Source organism: Microtus ochrogaster, linkage group LG7_11 (genome assembly GCF_000317375.1).
Source record: "Microtus ochrogaster isolate Prairie Vole_2 linkage group LG7_11, MicOch1.0, whole genome shotgun sequence".
Taxonomy (NCBI): Eukaryota; Metazoa; Chordata; class Mammalia; order Rodentia; family Cricetidae; genus Microtus; species Microtus ochrogaster.
Window position 1 is genome coordinate 10655429 of NC_022032.1, and position 18819 is coordinate 10674247.

General features: G+C 39.3%; 1 protein-coding gene across 1 annotated transcript in view; it reads right to left on the reverse strand.

Moving 5' to 3' along the window:
- Tnks (tankyrase) overlaps window positions 1–18819 on the reverse strand; it is a 158552-nt gene that overhangs the window by 21261 nt on the left and 118472 nt on the right. Inside the window, exons 12-20 of the mRNA XM_005362522.2 lie at window positions 16415–16586; window positions 13077–13156; window positions 11490–11635; window positions 8792–8957; window positions 6649–6868; window positions 5928–6037; window positions 3485–3673; window positions 2875–3112; window positions 1260–1342 (exon numbers count right to left, since the gene is read on the reverse strand). Coding sequence (XP_005362579.1) covers window positions 1260–1342; window positions 2875–3112; window positions 3485–3673; window positions 5928–6037; window positions 6649–6868; window positions 8792–8957; window positions 11490–11635; window positions 13077–13156; window positions 16415–16586 — 1404 coding nt within the window. The remainder of the gene's footprint in view (window positions 1–1259; window positions 1343–2874; window positions 3113–3484; window positions 3674–5927; window positions 6038–6648; window positions 6869–8791; window positions 8958–11489; window positions 11636–13076; window positions 13157–16414; window positions 16587–18819) is intronic.

The following is an 18819-nucleotide window of genomic DNA, read 5'->3' on the forward strand; positions in this document are numbered from 1 at the left end:
AGGCAGGCAGATCTTTGTGCCTGATCTACAGAGCTAATTCCAGTACAGTCAGGACTACACGAAGAAACCCTGTCTTGGAAAAACAAAAACTAAAATAAAAACAAAACAACAACGAAAACAAAAAGGAGGCCCTTCTCCCTAGAAGGGATAAGTTCCAAACAAGTTAACACTTTTTGCAATAAGTTGTCTCTAAGTGCTTAAATTAAGATCTTGAGACCAGGAAACACCCAGGAGGACCCAAGTTTAAAGGAAGTGTCCCAGTAAGAGGCACATGAGAAGGCGTAGAACAGGACAAGGCAATGTGACAACAGCAGCAGAGACTGGTGTGGTGAGACCATAAATCAAGGGGGCAGGAAGGGCAGGGAGAAGACTATTCTAGAATGGCTGCAGGGGGTGCACCTTGACAACTGGATTTCAGTCTCCTGAGAAAAGCGATTCCTGTTAGGCACCTGTCATGTAGCTCTACTGAACTCAGAGCACATACCTACTAAAGAACAGACTTCTGTGCATGGGGCAGATTGTGGACCACAAGTCACAAAACAAAGGGATCTGCAGATGTTCCTGAAGATGGATAGATTTTAAAAAAACATGAACTACGATAGTCTATTTCCCTGCCAGAAAGGCTGACATGGTGTAAGGAGGTAACTCTACAACTGGGAGAATGATGTACTGGGCTCTAAGTGCCTCTCCCTTTCTCCAGCAGTAACACTAAACTCAATTTCATCTTCCGTGTTCTCACGGAACACAGCAGTAGAAACTTATTATCCTCGACAACACAGTCCAGCAAACAGAAGAGTTCTCACTAGTGAACACACGAGATGAGGACATAAGTGCCAGTGTCTTTTGGAAACAAAAAACTCAAGACAAAATAAAACAGTATCATTGAGGCAGTTTCTTGATCTAAGTTCACCAAGTGTTCTCCCAATAGCCTGTACCCTCACTTCTCAGGGTCTAACTTGATGTGACAATCCACTGAGAAAGACTGCTCATAAAGAGAAAGGATAGGTCTCCCAACTGTCAGATAGATGGGGAGATGCATAGAGTATTGGGTTCCCTGGCTTTTCCAGCAACATCACAGACAGCTAACATAGTGCAAACATACCTGAAACAAATAGATTACGCATGAGGCAGATTGTGGAACACGTTAGGCCACAAAATAAAGAGGATATGTAATACAGAAAACAAATAGCTGCAAGTTCAAATAAAAAGATGTGTGGTAATAAATAACTCAATAGCTGAAAAAGTACACAAGAATTTACCTGCTCTGTTTCAAAGATATCCCGGAGATGCTCAAGGCCAAGGCTTTTAAGGAATTGGCTGATATTCATATCAAGACCCGCAACTAAAACAGAAACATTTAAATCTCTTAGAATTTTCTAATTCTATGGAAGGTTTCAGCATTTCCATATAACTCAATTCTTTATTTTCATTCATTCACTCACTTACCCATTTTCAAGACAGGGTTTCTCTGGGTAACAGCCATGGCTGTTCTGGAACTCACTCTGTAAACCAGGTTGGCTTGAACTCACAGAGATCTGCCTACCTCTGCCTCCCAAGTGCTGGGATTGAAGGAGTATACCACCATTACCTGGCATAACCCTATTTCTTGACCTTTGCTTATACAGATGATTTTACATGATATAAAATAATGCCAAATACATATATTTAACTTAAGTACTTCAAGTTATTCTGAATTTTATCTTTGGCATAGCAATAGAATAATACTCATATTAATTCTAAAACATACAAAGTATAGAACTAAAATATAGGTTTATATATTGTAAGATATATAACAAATCTATTAATTTTTAGTATAACAATATTATTTTATATAATATTTAAAGATTTTACTATTTTTAGTTGTGTGTTTATGTGTGAGTATACACAGGTTGAGTCCAGGTGTCCCTGGAAGCTGTAAGAGGACACTGAAGTCCTCAGATGAAGTAAAGGGGGTTGTGAGCTACCCAATGTGGGTGCTGGGAACTAAACTAGGTCCTCTGGTCTAGTTTAAAAGCAGCGTCTGTACTCCAGCCCAGATCTGATAAAATACTTTTTTTTTTTTTTGGTTTTTCGAGACAGGGTTTCTCTGTGGCTTTGGAGCCTGTCCTGGAACTAGCTCTGTAGACCAGGCTGGTCTCGAACTCACAGAGATCCGCCTGCCTCTGCCTCCCGAGTGCTGGGATTAAAGGCGTGCGCCACCATCGCCCGGCTCTGATAAAATACTTTTAATGTATTAAAAAAGAAAAAGTCAAAAAGTAGCAGCTATTGTTCTGGTTTATTCTTTTTAAAAATTACTTTATTTCTGTGTGTATAGTATATGTGTGTAAACATGTTTGTGTCTGTGGAGGCCAGAGGTCAATGTTGAGTGTCTTCCTCATTATCTATCCATCCATCCACCTGTTTGTCCATCTGTCCACCCACTAGCCCACCTGCCTGCCCATCCATCCATCCACCTATCTATCCATCCATCCATTTTCTAGAGAGTCTCTTACTGAACCTGGATCTCATTTATTCATCCATCCATCTATCTATTCATCCATCCACCCACTTTCTGGAGAGTCTCTTACTGGACCTGGTTCTAAACTGGCTGGCCAGCAAGTCGCAGGGATCCTCTCGCCTTTGCCTCTTCAGTACTGGGACTACTCAGCCACTGTACCCAGCTTTTTACGTCGGTGCTGGTTATCAAGTCCTTATTTCCTTACTCCTTCCCTTTTCCTCTCATACCCCATCCCCATCTTTGATAGGGTCTTACCATGTAGTCCAGGATGTCCTTGAACTCATAATGGTTAAGAGAGACTATCTTTAAGTTTTTAATAACCAAAAGAAAAAAGTAACTGACCCACTAAAAAATTTAACCCAAGAAGCATTACCCACCTTCTCCTTCTTTCCTTTCTGCACCGGCAGCGCCATCCCCTGCATTGGAGGCCCCTCCTACAGCCAGCTCCGCCAAAGGGCCAGTCAGGTTATCTATGCTGCTGGCAGCAGAGAGGCAGGAGGGGGTGGACGCTGGTGAGATCAGAGAGGCACTAACCACAGTTGCTTGAGGTTTAAAACAGGTAGGCAAGGCCTCTGGGGGCATGGCATCTATCAGCAAAGCTCGGATATCATCAGCCTAAAATAATAATTAAAGAAAACACAAAAACATTATAAATGTTAAGTCTTTCACTAAGCACCAAGCATTTTGTGATTTTTTTAAAGACTACCAGGCACGGAAATTGACACTTGCTTTTGGTTAGAGGCATGTAACGTTGTGGTGGCTGTGAATGAGAGCTGCAAGTTAGGCAACTGGCATAGAAAGCTAAAGGGGCTCATGACACATGAGATATCCCAGAAGTACAAAAGGAACCCAGGGCACATGTGGCTTCCGCTAAGATTTTCAGGAAGAACACCAAATCTGCCAAATGAACTGCCAGGTGAGCACTGGAAGGCAGTGTCAGGCCTGACATCCTAGTGAACAATAACCACAGCTGCCACAAGCACTTACCGTTGCCAGATCTAAAGGTGTCTGACCTTCCTGGTTCTTCATGGTTGGGTCTGCACCATGTGCTAGGAGTAGGGCACACAACTGTGTCCTTCCTTTCTGGGCCGCTTCATGAAGCGGAGTAAAGGCCCACTTGTCTGTCGCGTTTACACATGTGTTGTATTTTATCAGTAGCGCCGCTATGTCAACATGCTGGGAAAATCAAGAAAACAAAGAGGCTTAAGAAAACCACCAAGTCGAGTTCCATCAAGTATCCTTGTTTCTATTTAACAATTCCTTCCAGGCCTGTGTTCTCATCCTTAATAGAAATTTCTTCTTAAAACAAAGACACACCCAGCCCCTCTACTGTGTTTTGGACTTGTCTTCCCAAAACGATTCTCTTGCCCTTCTGTTTGTTTTTGTTTTCTGAGACTGGGTCTCATGTAGCTCAGGCTGACTTAAAACTAGTTTTTCCAAAAGTAAAGATCAGGTAATTCCTAAGGAAGATTTCCCACTGCCAATAATATGAAGGGGAGGGACACAATGAAACCAGGGTTCTTCTGAGATCAGGCTACTTTGAAAACCCTTTGGGGAATTACGAGAACATTATAAAATTAATTTTGCAGTTTATGTGCAGACTTCTAACATGAAAGCTGATTGTATCAAAATCACTTCAAACAAAATAAAACTCCAACTGTCTTCTTTCATTCCAAGGATGTGTTGGAAAAGCACTTCTATCCAGTCAATCCAAAACACGGGATAATTTAAAGCCATTCCTAAAATCATATAATATACTTAAACTGTGCTTCCTGTGTTTTATTAAAAGAGTAATGCAATTTGGTAGACTAATTGGCAAAGACTTCCAAAATCATATAGTCCAAGAGAAGTTATAGTTTGTATGTATGTGGGTTTGAAAGTGAGCTGTGTATTCAGTATGTATTGTTAAACATTCTTCCTATTGAATCTACAGTGTGTGTTTAGTGAAACCAATTACATGCTTGCTAAATTGGCTGGCAAATATCTAAAAGACCAATTAAGAAGAAGGAGTATTGCCCAAGCAGAGCTGAATTACAACTCTTAGGCTTTTCAGTTCTTTTTAGGTAGCTATACCACTAGGGCAAATAATAGTAGCAAAAAAATGAGGGTTAAATGCACAAAGAGGCTGCAGCTTAGCTCTGGTCTCCTGTGACAGCAGAGGACTGAGTGAGGAGCTTAGACGAGGGGCTGACTCTGCCGCAGAGTGTCTAGTTTGATGGGTTTTAGCTTGAGCTGCATCACAAAATGCTGAGAGTGACAAATGGCATAAAGACAGGGGACTAAATTTTAAAAAGATGGGAAATAGGAGAGAAATATGAGCTATAACTAAAGCCATTTAATTGTATGTAGTTTTTACAACAACGACAGCATGCAACCTTCAAGTAACATCCCTTTGAGGGAAAACACTGCAAAATGAGAAAGAAAACAAACCAGCCAAATGACTTACTCTTATAAAATCACAGGCTTTGGGTAAGGAAAAAATACCAACACTTTTATATTTATTAATAGTACAGAAATTAACTGTCCTTTGTATGTACAGATTAATAATACCTAACACATTATAATATAAAGGATATTAAGCAGAATAAGGCCCATTATCATAAAAAATTCTCATAAAACTTGTAATTTTCCTTTAAGCATCTTAAACATGTGTTTGTCTCTCTGTTTGAAAAAACTGAGGTGGCTTTTTAAAAAAAATGCAGATCCAAAGAGCAGCCAGAGCTCAAAGCTGGCATTTGAGAACAGTGTCACAACAGAAACAGTAGGCAATGCTCTTCAGTTTTCTCTTTTTGCAGAAAGAAAAGGAAAGCAAGACTGTGGCATTTACAAAGTAGGTTGTATGAAAATGAACAGCGGGGGGAACCTGGTATACAGGAACTGCTAGATAACTGGGGATTTATGTCCAAGATGGAGATGTGCAAAACCAGACAGGCACGGGAGCATTCTTCACGTATGACTTATTTCTACGCAATGCACCAGGCCTGAGCATCTTCTCTTCCCTGTGAACAGTTACAGTGCCTGGAAAGATGGCTTCTCACTTTCACTTGGGAGGGTACTCCCTCAGCAGAATGCTATTAAACTATGTGTGAATTGCTTAACTACTTGGCTTGACACTTTTAAGATTCTAGAGATAAGCATAAGCAACTACAATAAGTTCTAAAATCTGTCCGAGGTAGAGGTAAGATTTATACATGACCCATTACACACCAATTACTGTGTGAGATAATGTGCCAGAGACAGAATGCTTGCAAAAGTGTGGGTATTCTTCAAAGAGGAATTACAAGGGAAAGTGTCACAAAACTTACATAGATGGTTAAAACGCACTCAGCTATGCTGCTGGTTAGAAATCTGTTCCTTAACATGTAATGCATATTTAGCAAAGAATTAAATGCCAGGGAAGGTTTCTAGATGTTCACTATGTCATGCTCACCCCATAAGATGCTGCATTGTGAAGTGGAATTAAACCTCCTTTGTCCTGGGCATTAACATCAGCTCCATGCTCTAGAAGGTACTCAGCTACTTCCAGGTTATTGTAGCCTGCTGTTAAGAGTACGAAGGGACATGTCAGGTCAAGAGAAACGATTACAACTCCCACACATGCATAAATAAAGACCAGAAAAATTTAAGATTTTATTTTTTATTTATTTATTTATTTTGGTTTTTCGAGACAGGGTTTCTCTGTGGTTTTGAAGCCTGTCCTGGAACTAGCTCTTGTAGACCAGGCTGGTCTCGAACTCACAGAGATCCGCCTGCCTCTGCCTCCCGAGTGCTGGGATTAAAGGCGTGCGCCACCACTGCCCGGCTAAGATTTTATTTTTTTTTCCTCAAAGGCTAATACTATCTTCACATAATTGAGTCTTTACTAAAGTGTACAATATATGCCAATCTCTTTCACAGGCATTGCAGGCACCAAACATGAGTTTGGAGTTCTTAGAACATGACAATCTACAGGTGTTGATTCTCAGTTGTCCACATGAGTTCCGGGAACTGAACTCGGGTTGAGAAGCTTGGTGGCAAGCACCTTTACCTGATGGGCTATCTCACCAATGCTCTTTCACCATGCAAGCCAGGTGGTTAAGCACCTGGCACACATTTAGCAGTGTTTAACTGCATATTAAAAAGGACCATGGATGACACACAGTGACACTTACCTGCCAGGTGCAGAGGAGTTGAGTTTCTGCCCTGGGTGTCTCTGCAGTTGATATTCTCTGGGGTACAAAGCTTCTGTACTCTGGCCAGGCAGCCCTTCTTGGCAGCATCCAACAGTGCGGCATCCCCCCTCAGTAGGTCCTGAATATCTGTGTCTCCTTCTTTGACCAGATCTAGTGGTGTATTTCCATCTCTATTTTTCTTGGTTGGATCTGCTCCATGCTGTAAGACAAACCGAATGGTGACTGTTTGTTTGCAAGTGGGCAGGTACCATATACATCATTTAATTTGCTATCTATCCCTGGCTTGTCAGAAAAAAAAAAATCTATTCTACATGCACCTTGAAAACAGGAATCTAAGCTGGGCGGTGGTGGCACACGCCTTTAATCCCAGCACTCGAGAGGCAGAGGCAGGCAGATCTCTATGAGTTCGAGACCAGCCTGGTCTACAGAGCTAGTTCCAGGACAGGCTCCAAAGCCACAGAGAACGCCCCCCCCCCCCCCAAAAAAAAACGAAAACAGGAATCTAAATTCTGCGTATTTTGTAACGACTTAGAAAAGTGACCCAAATCTTGCTAAGTACTAACTAGCAGGGTGACAGTGAAGCTGGGAGGGTAGTGGGTATCTTCTGTTCTTTTGTGACAAGCTTTCCAAGAGACTTGAAGTTACCTCTGAAATCTCTTTCACTTTTTATAATTTTATAGATGTTAATTTTGGCCAGACTTAATTACATGCCCCCTTCCACAAACAAAGAGTTTTAGTGATAAAACTAGGGCCTTACACTTGGTAGGCAAGCAATCCACCACTGAATTATAGCCCTAACTCAAATTGCATAAAGATATTTAGGCAGCATCATTAAAAAGAAAAAGAAAAACACTTAAACCCACCTGGGTGGCTATAATGGTATATTATTTGTGTTTTAATAAATAAAGCTTACCTGAAGATCAGAGGGCAAAGCTATACTGGCCAGGGAGTGGTGGCACACACCTTTAATTCAAGGACTCGGGAGAGACAGAGGCTAGTAAGTTCAAGGCCACCCTGGGCTATGCAAGATTGAATCTGTCTAAAAGAGAAACAGATCTTACACAAAGGTGATCCAAACACTTGGGATCACACGCCTTTAATTCCAGCACTAGGGACACTGGAGACAGGAGCAACATTGGTGGGCAGAGAGAGGAATATAAGAGGGGAGAGACAGGAACTCAGTGGAGTGCAGAGTCTGAGAATTCCTGGAGACAGGATTTCACCCTTCAGTCTGATGATTTGGTAGAGATAAAAGGTCTTTCTAGTGCTTGACTGCTTTGCTCTCCAGATCTTCAGGTTGAACCCCCCCCCCCCCTAAAACTACTGAACTCTAAATGACATTGGTTAAAAAAAGTATCATAGCTTTAAAAATGTATTTCATGATTTATTTACACCTGAGGACCAAGAATTTTTACTATAACCCTGACACAGACAGTTGCTGACTTACTGTGGAAATCACAGGTGTGGTGGCACACACCTGTAATCCCAGAATTTGTGAGGCAGAGGCAGGCAGGTCTCTGTAAGTTCCAGGCCAGTCAGGGCTATAGAGTAAGACTTTGTTTTAAACAAATAAACCCCAATATTCAAGTAGACAATGAATTAATAATGAACTAAAAGTGATTTGCTTTTTAAAACTAATTAGTGTTAATATTTGCCATATATATTTATGGTATTAACTATGTCAAATAAAAACATAAAATGTGCTTACATGTAACAGGAATAATGAATAATTTTTCTCTGGTTAAGATGGGAAACCACACAGTTGTCTTCCATGACGAACAAGTGTATGTGATATTTAGAAAGCTGAGTTATCATTAGCTTTGAGGGTAGCGATAGTAACTGTATTGCAAACAGCAACATGAGTGAAGAGGTTTCTAGGGTATTTTTCCTAATATTGGTGCTATATTAGATAAGCCATGCAAATTAAATCAGTTCTTCCCAAAACCTTCTTTAATAACATGACCTCTATTGAATCTACTCAGAAAGGCCTGTCAAACACTATGTAAGTATCATGACGTCACCTGGAAATGGATGGTCTCCTTAGCACTTGTTTTCAATAGATCCCAATACTCTTAATTTCAAGCAATAACTAAAGCCAGGCAGCTGCTCCATATCTACATACTTTTAGAAGGAGCTTGCAGATTTCATATTTTCCCTTGGCTGCCGCTTCATGGAGAGGGGTAAATTTCCACAAGTCTGCCACATTGACGGAAGCTCCATGCCTCACCAAGAGCTCAGCTACCTCGTAGTGTCCATAGGAGCAGGCATTGTGAAGAGGAACCAGGCCACTAAACAAAAGAAAATTAGAGTTATAAAGCACATCAGATCTTTCAGCTAAAATAACATAATAAAATGCTCTTTTTCTGGATGTGGTGGTACATGTCTATAATCTTAGTACTCGGGAGGTAAAAGCAGGAGTTTGAGGGCATCCTCAGCTACAGATGGGTTTTCAACCCAGCACAGGTTAAATGAGACTCTGCCTCAACTCCTCCTCTTTCTATGGGATTGGGTACATTGAACATCTGCTCAAAAAGAAATGCTTCCTCTTTGGTCTCTTAGATATGGACTCCCATTTCTAGGCAGGACTAACAATTTTTATTTACTGTGCAGTAGGTATGGTACCATGGCACACGTGGAGGTCAGAGGACAACTCTGAGTCAGCTCCTCCCATCCCCTTTATGCATGTTCTAGGGTTTGAACTCAGGTCAACAGGCTTGCACAGTGGGTGTCTTTACCTGCTAAGCCACCTCACCAACTCAAACATTAATAATTAAAAAAATTCCAATATAAAATCTTATACTACAGCAATCATTAGTCTTGAAATACATGTAGATATATATACTCACAGAATAAAATGTAATCACAATACAGTTTTTTGAGTAGTGCTGGGATAAAACCCAGGGTTTCATGCATGCTAGGGTACTCAACCACTGAGCTACACACCTAGCCTTTTCTATTTTAAGACAGATATTCTTGAACTCATTCTATAAACCAAGCAGGCACTGATTTCAAATCCTACTGCCTTAGTCTCCCAAGCAGTTGGGACATTGGGCCTGTTTAACATAATCCTTTCAATTCTTACTTTTATCCTAGCAATGCAAAGGTCTGTACACTACAAAATATCAGCACAAATACTAACCAATCTTTTTTTTATCATCTCTCAGATTTTCTTTGACTTTGATTTTATTAATGAAAATTCTTAGCATACTTATATGATGCATAATATGCAATAATGTAATATGCAATACATAAAATATACAGGACATCTACTTATTTAGTTGACAAGTTTCACCATTTGTTTTAGTTATTTTTTAACTCATAACGTTTCAGTAATGGTTTCTCTGTACAACTTAAAATGTTGACATACCAAGCAATGAAAACTCAAATTTGATCCCAGTGGTGGTTCATACCTTAATCCCAGCACTTAGGAGGAGAGGCAGAAGATCTCTGTGGGTTTGTGATCATCCTGGTCTACACATAGCAATTTTCAGGGGGCCAGACTAGAGAGAAACCTTCATCTCAAACTCTAACCCTTTCCCCCATAAGAAGAGAATTCACCAAGGGAAATAAAGGCTCTCTGTTATAAATTCTACTCAGGTAAGAGAACCTAGCACCCTTGTTTCCTAAGGAAACTTGTAGATGACCACGTTTTCACAGAAACCAGGTGACATTCTCAAAGGCAGCTCAAAAAGACAGACTTTCAAATCAGTGCACTGAAGATCAGTTTTAGTTGATGTAGGACACATTAAAACCAAGATACCAGTGCCGTTCTAGCTAGAAACCAGTGTCCTCTGAAATGATGGCTTTATTGAAATATGCTGGTACTACAATGAGTCATAGGAGCACACTGGCTGCTCTCCAATGCACTACAGTATTTTGGAACAACTAGTGATGATGTTCGCAAATCATCATGTCTGGTGCATTACTTTAGAAAGATAAACACATAATGGTTGCCTGAAGCCTAAGTCATGCAATTTCACTGATAGCTCTATGCAGAGCAAGTGCACAGAATACGGCTGGTTTATCTGAGCAGGTGCAAAATTAACTCAGACTATGAAAAATCTTCCGGCTAAAATATTCTTCTTACATTTCTAAGCAGCTGTTTGAAAAGTTTTACCTGGTTTGTCAAATAATTCATCTAATATAAAAATACAATTTAAACTGGTAGAAATAGAATTATACTTCTATTAACACTGATGATTCTGGCATGGATTAAATTTTTGGCAGAAATCATCTATTTTTCATAGCAAAAAGATATGAGAAGATGAACATAAATTACAAATTACATGAAAACATTCACAAATGAAATAAAATCCTACACACAGGCATGAAAGGGATGCACCAAGTTAGAAGGCGTCCCACACATATCTCCTACTGGGAGACCAGGTGAAGATCAAAGCAGACCATCGAACAGCACCCTCGCCTATCTACTGCACAGTGCAAATTCAGAGGTGCTAAGTGCGCACTATCCAAGGGATTCACAGTTGGTGTATACAACCAAAGATAAAGCTGGAGAATTACAGGCAAACTGCTCACTTTGCATCTTTAGAAGGTGGGATGAATGACCCTTGTCTTTCTATACTGTGTGTTTGTTTAAATCATGATTTAAGTGAAACATGTATATTGTTTAAGTGGGGAAAGCACCTACAAAACCAAAACACAATATTTCAAAAGGGAGTATCTGTCATTTGTAAATTTTCTTGTTCTAAAGAAAGCAGTTATGTTCTGTAGGTAAAAAATATGTAATTTTATGCTAAAAATATATAAATAGATTAAATATGAGGAAAATGAAGCCCAAAGACCTGGATTTGAACACATACCCTTTGTCTTTGGCATGGACATCAGCTCCATGGTGTAGAAGGTACTCCACAACAGACACACGGTTATAGCCTGCAGCAAAGTGTAGGGGTGTAGAATGCCGGCCCTCCAGATCTCTGCAATTCACATTCTGTGGGCTGCAGAGTTGCTTTTGTGATGTACACAGACACAGAGACAGAAACAACACCATTAACAATCATTCACAGATTTTTCTCTAAAATTGTGTAGCATTTAGATCACTACTAGCAAATATTCTCGGGATGAGGCAATTAAAATGTTAAAAATCAGCACCATAGCCAGACATAGTGAAGCACACCTAAAATCCCAGAGCTGGGGAGGGTGAGGTGGGAGGATCTTTAATTTGGGAGGTCCAAATTAAATCTGGGTTACACAGTGAGTTTGAGGACAGTCTGGGCTGCATACTGTTTCAAAATGCTCCAAAGGAGAATCCCCACTCCGTTTGTCAGTACAGTGACCACAGACACTCTCAGTAGATAGATATATAGGTAGATAGATATAGATAGAGGAATTTAGTCTTTGTCAGCATGCCCTAGACCAATCCAACAGAAACCCCCAAGGGCAGCAAATGGAGCCTCCTGCCTCTTCTGTGTCAATCTCATCACACATGAATTTTTACAGTACACCTGGCTGTTCTTTGCTCATATCAACTTGACCACAAGGAACTAGAGAAACTAAGTCTCCTTGAATGTGGGTCAAGAGAAACTTGCTTTTTAGAACCTACAAGCTCTTGATTCTATTCTTTTCTGGCTGAATGCCAAAGAAACCGTATATCCTGTTTTTCAAATTTTAACACACTTTATACAGTGAACAACCTTTTCCTTCCCTTCTCCCTCTAATTCTCTCTCTTCCCTTCCTCCCAGGAGGTGGTGGTGGGGAAAGAAGAGGTAGAATATCACTCATATAGTGCAGACTATCCCAGAACTCACGGCAATGCTCATGCCTCAGCTTTCCAAGGGGGTGAAAGGCATGAGCTACCACACCCAGTTAGCTTCTAATAATTTCTTAGTCTTTTCAGAAAGAAATACACCAGAATGAATTTTCAATTTGTATGTATTCTTTGGACATTTATATTCCACTATCAAAATTAAATTTTCCTTTATTGTGAATGTATCGTTTAGAAACTTAAAAGCATATACTGCCGACCTGCATACAAACATATAAATTAAAAATTTATATTCCAGGCCAGCAAAATGGCTCATGGGTAAAGGCACTTGCCACCAAACCAGACAGCTTGAATTCATTTCCCAGGTTCCCCATGGTGGAAAAAGAAAACTAACTCTAGAAAGTTGTCCCTTCCACACATGTACCACTGCACATGTGCACGCATGCACACAGAAATTCTAATTTTATTACATCTGATGTAATAAAATTGTATGCATGCATATCTTATTTTTTATGGTTTAGGTGCTACAAGGCACAAAGTGGGAAAATCTTAGTGGCAGAGAACTCTCCTGTCTAGATATACCATCAATTGTTTTTAATTTTTTTAAAGTTTGTTTTGAGTAGTAAATGCATACAAATGAACTGGGTAGAAGATTCCAACAGTAAGAGTAAAGGCACTAGTTTACCTTCACAGTTTCTAAGTCCCCAGCTTTTGAGGCCTCCAGGAGTCGATAGTCCACATCAGAAGTGCGGATAGGAGTACTCTCTGTATCCAAGAAAAAAGATTAGGTTGGCTTTTGGGTTACTATAGGAAGTTATGGAAGGAGATTGTTTGGTGAGGGAAGAGAGATTAAGAATGGCTATATCTGTGATGGTTACTTCCCCAACTTACTCAGATAATTTACACCTTACTGACATCCAGTTTAAATAATTCTAGCACCGGGGAGCACTTTGATGCTCCACTATTCAGCCATCAAATGTTCTGGTTAAAGACTGTTTCAAAGGGGAGCAGGCAAAGCTGGAGCAAGAGATCAAAAACATCTCCAGACTTTCCAATGCCTGGATAACTGGGAGATATGATAACAATGCTAAACAGAACATACTGAGTTTGATTATTACATTTAGATACAAGTCAGATATTTTGATTTATCAAATATAAATATAACAAAAATTTATTCAACACTGGTCTTTAAAAAATTCAATATGCTCATGTTAAATGTGGTTTTCAGAATGTACAAACATCAATACAAAAGAAGTGTGTGGCAGGAAATCTGACCACAGGCCTGGGCTCTATGTGAACTTTGGAGAATACTTCAGATTTCTGATATTTTTATTTATTATTATTAGTGTCCAGGATACCGTGCCATAACACATATGGAAGCCAGAGATCAGGAGTCAGGTTTCTCCATCCATCGGGTTGTCAGGCTTGCTCAGCAAGCACCTATAACCTCTGAGCCCTCTAGCCAGCATATTACCTTAGTTTTTGCTTAGTTTTTGCGAGGTGCTTGTCCTCAAAGTTCTTTCCAGTTTAAGATTACGTTATGTCATGATCAGAGATACTGAGTTCACAGGCCAAGTGGGAGGATCAAGTGATGCTACAAAAGGCTTCAGATTTTAGAAGAAACACTTTAGTTTTCCTATAGTGCTTTGTTCGGCAGAGTGACTTTTATAGATAAGTTAAAGAATTCTTCCATAGAAGACAAACTATTTGATCATATTAATAATACTTAGCAGATAAAATACTAAGATTAAAGCAGATAAAATACCAAGACTAAAGAGGAAAAAAGAATATCTCAGACAATGAAGTACATTTTAAAATTATTTCTCCTTAAAGAACGTGTTATATTGTACTAGTTAGTCTGTGGAGATGCTAAGGACTAGAACCAGATCCTTGATCTTATTTATATTTCCCTTTTATAAATGCAACTCAAAAAATATTTGCCAAGTTGATCTTGGTCAACTTCATATTAGAATCATTGTATCAAACCTAATTCTTTTGGCTACCTGTATTCGCCTCCTTTCTGGTCCCCCATCTCCATCCTCACAGTGCATGTGTGCTACACTTACAGGTGAGTGAGGCTGTCCTGCATCTCTATGAGAGTGATTCCAGCCACAGAAAACTCAGCAAAGCATCCTTTGTGTCCTTAGGTTACTCATCTCAGCATGCTGATGGGGATGACTAGGAAAGAGTCGTTTTCTAGTCAAGCGAAATATCTTGTGCACCAGCTAGAATGCTTCTAGGAACTATGGAAAGGTCAAAGAGTAAACGTTAAACATGCTGACTTATAATGACAGCAGCTGGGCAGCTCTGCATCTGCACAAATCTAAAAAACTAAGTTTAGAACAGACTTGTTTCGGGGCTTGGAAGGCAAATCCCAGCTCCTGAAAAAGTAGGTGAAGCATGAATATTACAGATAGAGGCCTGTCTAGGTTACAGAGTGAGTTCAAGACCAGCACTGGCAACTTATACTGTGTCTCGAGGTTAAAAAGGAAAAAGAGATCTGGGAATGTAGAAATACTAGTATAAAAAAACCCTCAAACAAAACACAAAGAAAACCCAACATTTCTCCATGGTTTTAAAAGGCCCTACTTTAGACAGTCCTATTTTGCATTATCTTTCTAGATCAATAATGAATATGGCAAACTGAGTCCTACCTACCATTTCCTAAGTTAAGCATTTAATTAACTATATGTATCACAAATCAATTTTAGAGTAGAATTATAATAGTAACTGAAACTTTATATTTATGATTCCATATTCAATTTCATTTTCCCCAGAAATCACATATTTGAAATGCATTTGCTTTGAAGGCATTTTGAAGGCATTATATGGATCCAATTTGCTGGATTTATTTGATGTTTCATCCCCATTTTGTTAACCATTGTTAAAATTTATGTACAACATTGTGAGAAATTGATGTAGTAACTATATGTTTGTTAATTTATAGTTATAACTCACAGAAAGAAAAATTCAGTAGTGACTGATTCCCAGTAAAAAGCACAAAAAAATATTTCATGAAAATCCTAATTTGTAAAATGATTAGAAGTTCTTAAACGATGTATTTCCTGGTGGGGGGTAATTATCTTTCTGCAGTGGAGAGCCTGCTGCTCTGTATAAGGCAGGCGTTTAATACTCAAGACTAAACTCCGTCCATATTCCAGGTGAAGACTGGAGAAAGCTCAATGAGTGAAGAAGACGAGTAACTAGATTGAATCTTTAGCGTCTAGTTCCTAAGTTTTCAGTCGGCTGTTACTTCTAATTCTGGGAGTTAGGAAGCCAGTGCCTGCTTTCCTATCAGTTTTATGCACAATCTCTGTCAGCAAATCTACAGACTGAAGCAGAGTAAACTGCAGAGGGAGGAAAAGTAAGGCTGTAGAATTACTTCTTGAGGTTGCTTCCCACATGCAGCATTCACACACCTATCACCACCACTATGTACTTGAGATTCTGCGCTTCTCTACTGGGCTGCAATTCTTAGGAGCCCTTGAAAACATCTGTGGGTCAGTTCTGGTCTTTGAGCCGTGTCCTGCCCAAGTTGTTAGGTAAGAACTGGAAGGCTGTCTGCAGCTTACTAGCATTTTCCTCCTCATATGAGGATCTTTCAAGATAGATGCTTAGGAAGTTTTAATGTAGATTTTTAAGTATAGTTAGATCATGTAACATGTATTGATAATCTTAAGAATTTTGTTTCTGGATAGAGGGTGCCTTACGGTACCTGCTATACAGGGCGGGCCCAGTGCCTACAGAGCTTGAGTGCACTGCTTATAGGCACCAGAGGGGCCAGGCTTTTGACCACCAGTCTACAGCTGTCTCTATGTTTCTCTTTGTCTACAGTAGATGGAACCCAAGCAAAGGCCAGTGAGTGAGAAAGAAGAATAACTATATTGAATTCATTCGCATCTGGTTCCTGAGTTTTCAGTAGGCTGCTTCGTCTAATGTTGAGTTAGGACGGGGAGATGTGAGAAGCAAGCACTCAGGTCAGGTTCCCAGCCTGGGGGTGAGGGAATGGGAAGTGGAACTCACCACTTAGAATCTGCTGCACTGCTTCATTCCCCATCTGTGCTGCTGTAAAGCCTTGCAGGGAGATGATGGAAGGGTCAGAGCCATAACTTAGCAGGAGGCGGCAGGTCTGCAGATGGCCTGCTAAGGCAGCTCTATGCAAAGCAGTCTGTCCAAGACTGTCCAGTGCATTCATCTGAAAGAGCATTGGTGGCCATGTGAAATCAGGTATTCTTTCACACTATAGCAAATCCACTCTTGCAAGAAAAGCCAACTTTGAAACTTTTTAGTAAAATGGCATTAACTTTTGCTTACCAGTGCTACAGAAATAGCTTCATCTTAGTGGCCTGAGTGTCTATGAAAAAAATAAAATCACAACCCCCCCTTGACTTCCCTGACAGCTTCCTGCCACACTCCACTCAGAAGAAAGAATGGGAGGTCTTGGAGGGCAGGGACTCTCATCTGGTGGACACCCAACAAATGTCTCAGAGTGAACAGTATGCTCACATGCAGAGTATCAAGATAGCACAATGTAACTAGTAATGCAGTTCATTACATTTCTCATTTAGGAATGCCTTTTATTCTGGTTGGGGATCCCTAATTACAAGTGTTTCCAAATTCAAAATCTTTTGTGTTTGAGGGTACCTGTACATAAATTATGAGATATCTTGGAAACAGAACCCATATCCCATATCTAAACACAAACTTAATTTGATGCTCATCCTGCAACAGATACCTTAATTATATATACATTTGACTGGAAATTGCCTTGAGGATTAAATGTTCCATTTTCAAACCTTGAAGAGTGTATATGAGAAACAGTAACTTAATTAATTATGTTAAATAAATGTTCAGCTTTTGGGTTATGTTCATAATTTGGTCAAATTTAACTAGTCTAGTATTTTAGAATGTTCCAGCAAACGCCTGTTACTCCAGTCAGATAAACTGTACAGCTGCTTTCAGAAACCCCTTCTCCATGTCCTCCCTCATCTCGAGGCCTCAGCGACTAACCCCTTTCTGGATACCTATGCTGACTCAGCACTTACAAATTACACCATTTGGGCTCATTTTTTTTGACTTCAGTTAATGCTGTTGAAAATATTGACTGTCTTCTTGAATGATTTTAATAAGGGAATAACAGTAAAATCTCAGATTTATGCTAGTTGTTCAAAACATTTTTACACCTCCCACAGCATTAAGGTTAGGGTTTAAGAGACTGTTTCCAGTCCTTTATCATTACTGGTAAAGCTGCGGCACTTGTTCAGACAAAGGTTCACTTAAACTCTTAATGGTCTTCAGAAAATGATATCATAATTTAATTCTATCACATTTTCCACCAGGAAAAACCGACCTTGTACATAATAACAGTGAAACACTGTCATATTTACTTCTTAATGGAAACACAAGATGCCAAACTAGAGTTTTTGTATGAATGTTACTTCATTATGGAAGAATACACCCCAAACTGCAAACACCCTAATTATTCACACTTTTCTGGAAATTAGATGAGACATACACAATTATGCAGCTGTAAAGATGAATGGAAACAATGAATTCCAATTTAGCTTGTTAAATCATGTAAATGTGGTTGGAGAGTTATTCTTGTGAAATACAGATCTTACCAAGTTAAGATCTTAATGTCTCTAGTCCTTCAAATAAAGCTGAATCCTCAGCAAACAAATGTTATGGGCAAGAGAGAGTATTCCACGGTTTTCTGAAAATCTAGGATTTCACCTGTACTGCTGAAGCAGATCAACAAAACACAATGCACTGTACCTTCTGTAAAAAATGGTGAAATGGAGTGATATGGAAAATAACTCATTCACATTCCCATTGCTCACTTACTCTGGGGAACTTCATGTCTTAAGGAATAAAAATTTATGTATCAATGGTTCTCAGAATAATTTGTAAGGGAATTTTTAAGATTTAGTTTAAAAAGTTTCATTTGATGATAACAAATAAATAATATCTTAAAAAATTAAGAACATTATTCATAGTTTGTATGAGTATTATAAATGTTATAAAATACTTACAAACTCAGACTAGTACAAAAATAATGCTTACAAGTATAAGAGAAAGCCCACTTAAGATTATTGATATTTCTGCTTGACATAACATATTTATATAACAATGCCATAGCTGTAGCTACAAAATAGGTAATAAATCTGTACAACTCTTCTCTCTGATTCTAATTCATCTTGATTTTAATTAAAAAATCCAATAAATTTCAGTTTAAAGCAAATTTTTGGATCATATGTACTGTAAATGAAAACATTTAATACACATAATCTTATTTGTAAAAGTATACTCAAGTTGTGCAATACTAAAACACCTAAACAGATCTGAGGCTGACAGAATGTATGGGGAAAAGCAAAAGGCAGGAAAGATTAATTAAAATGGAAAGAAGCCAGCCGGGCGGTGGTGGCGCA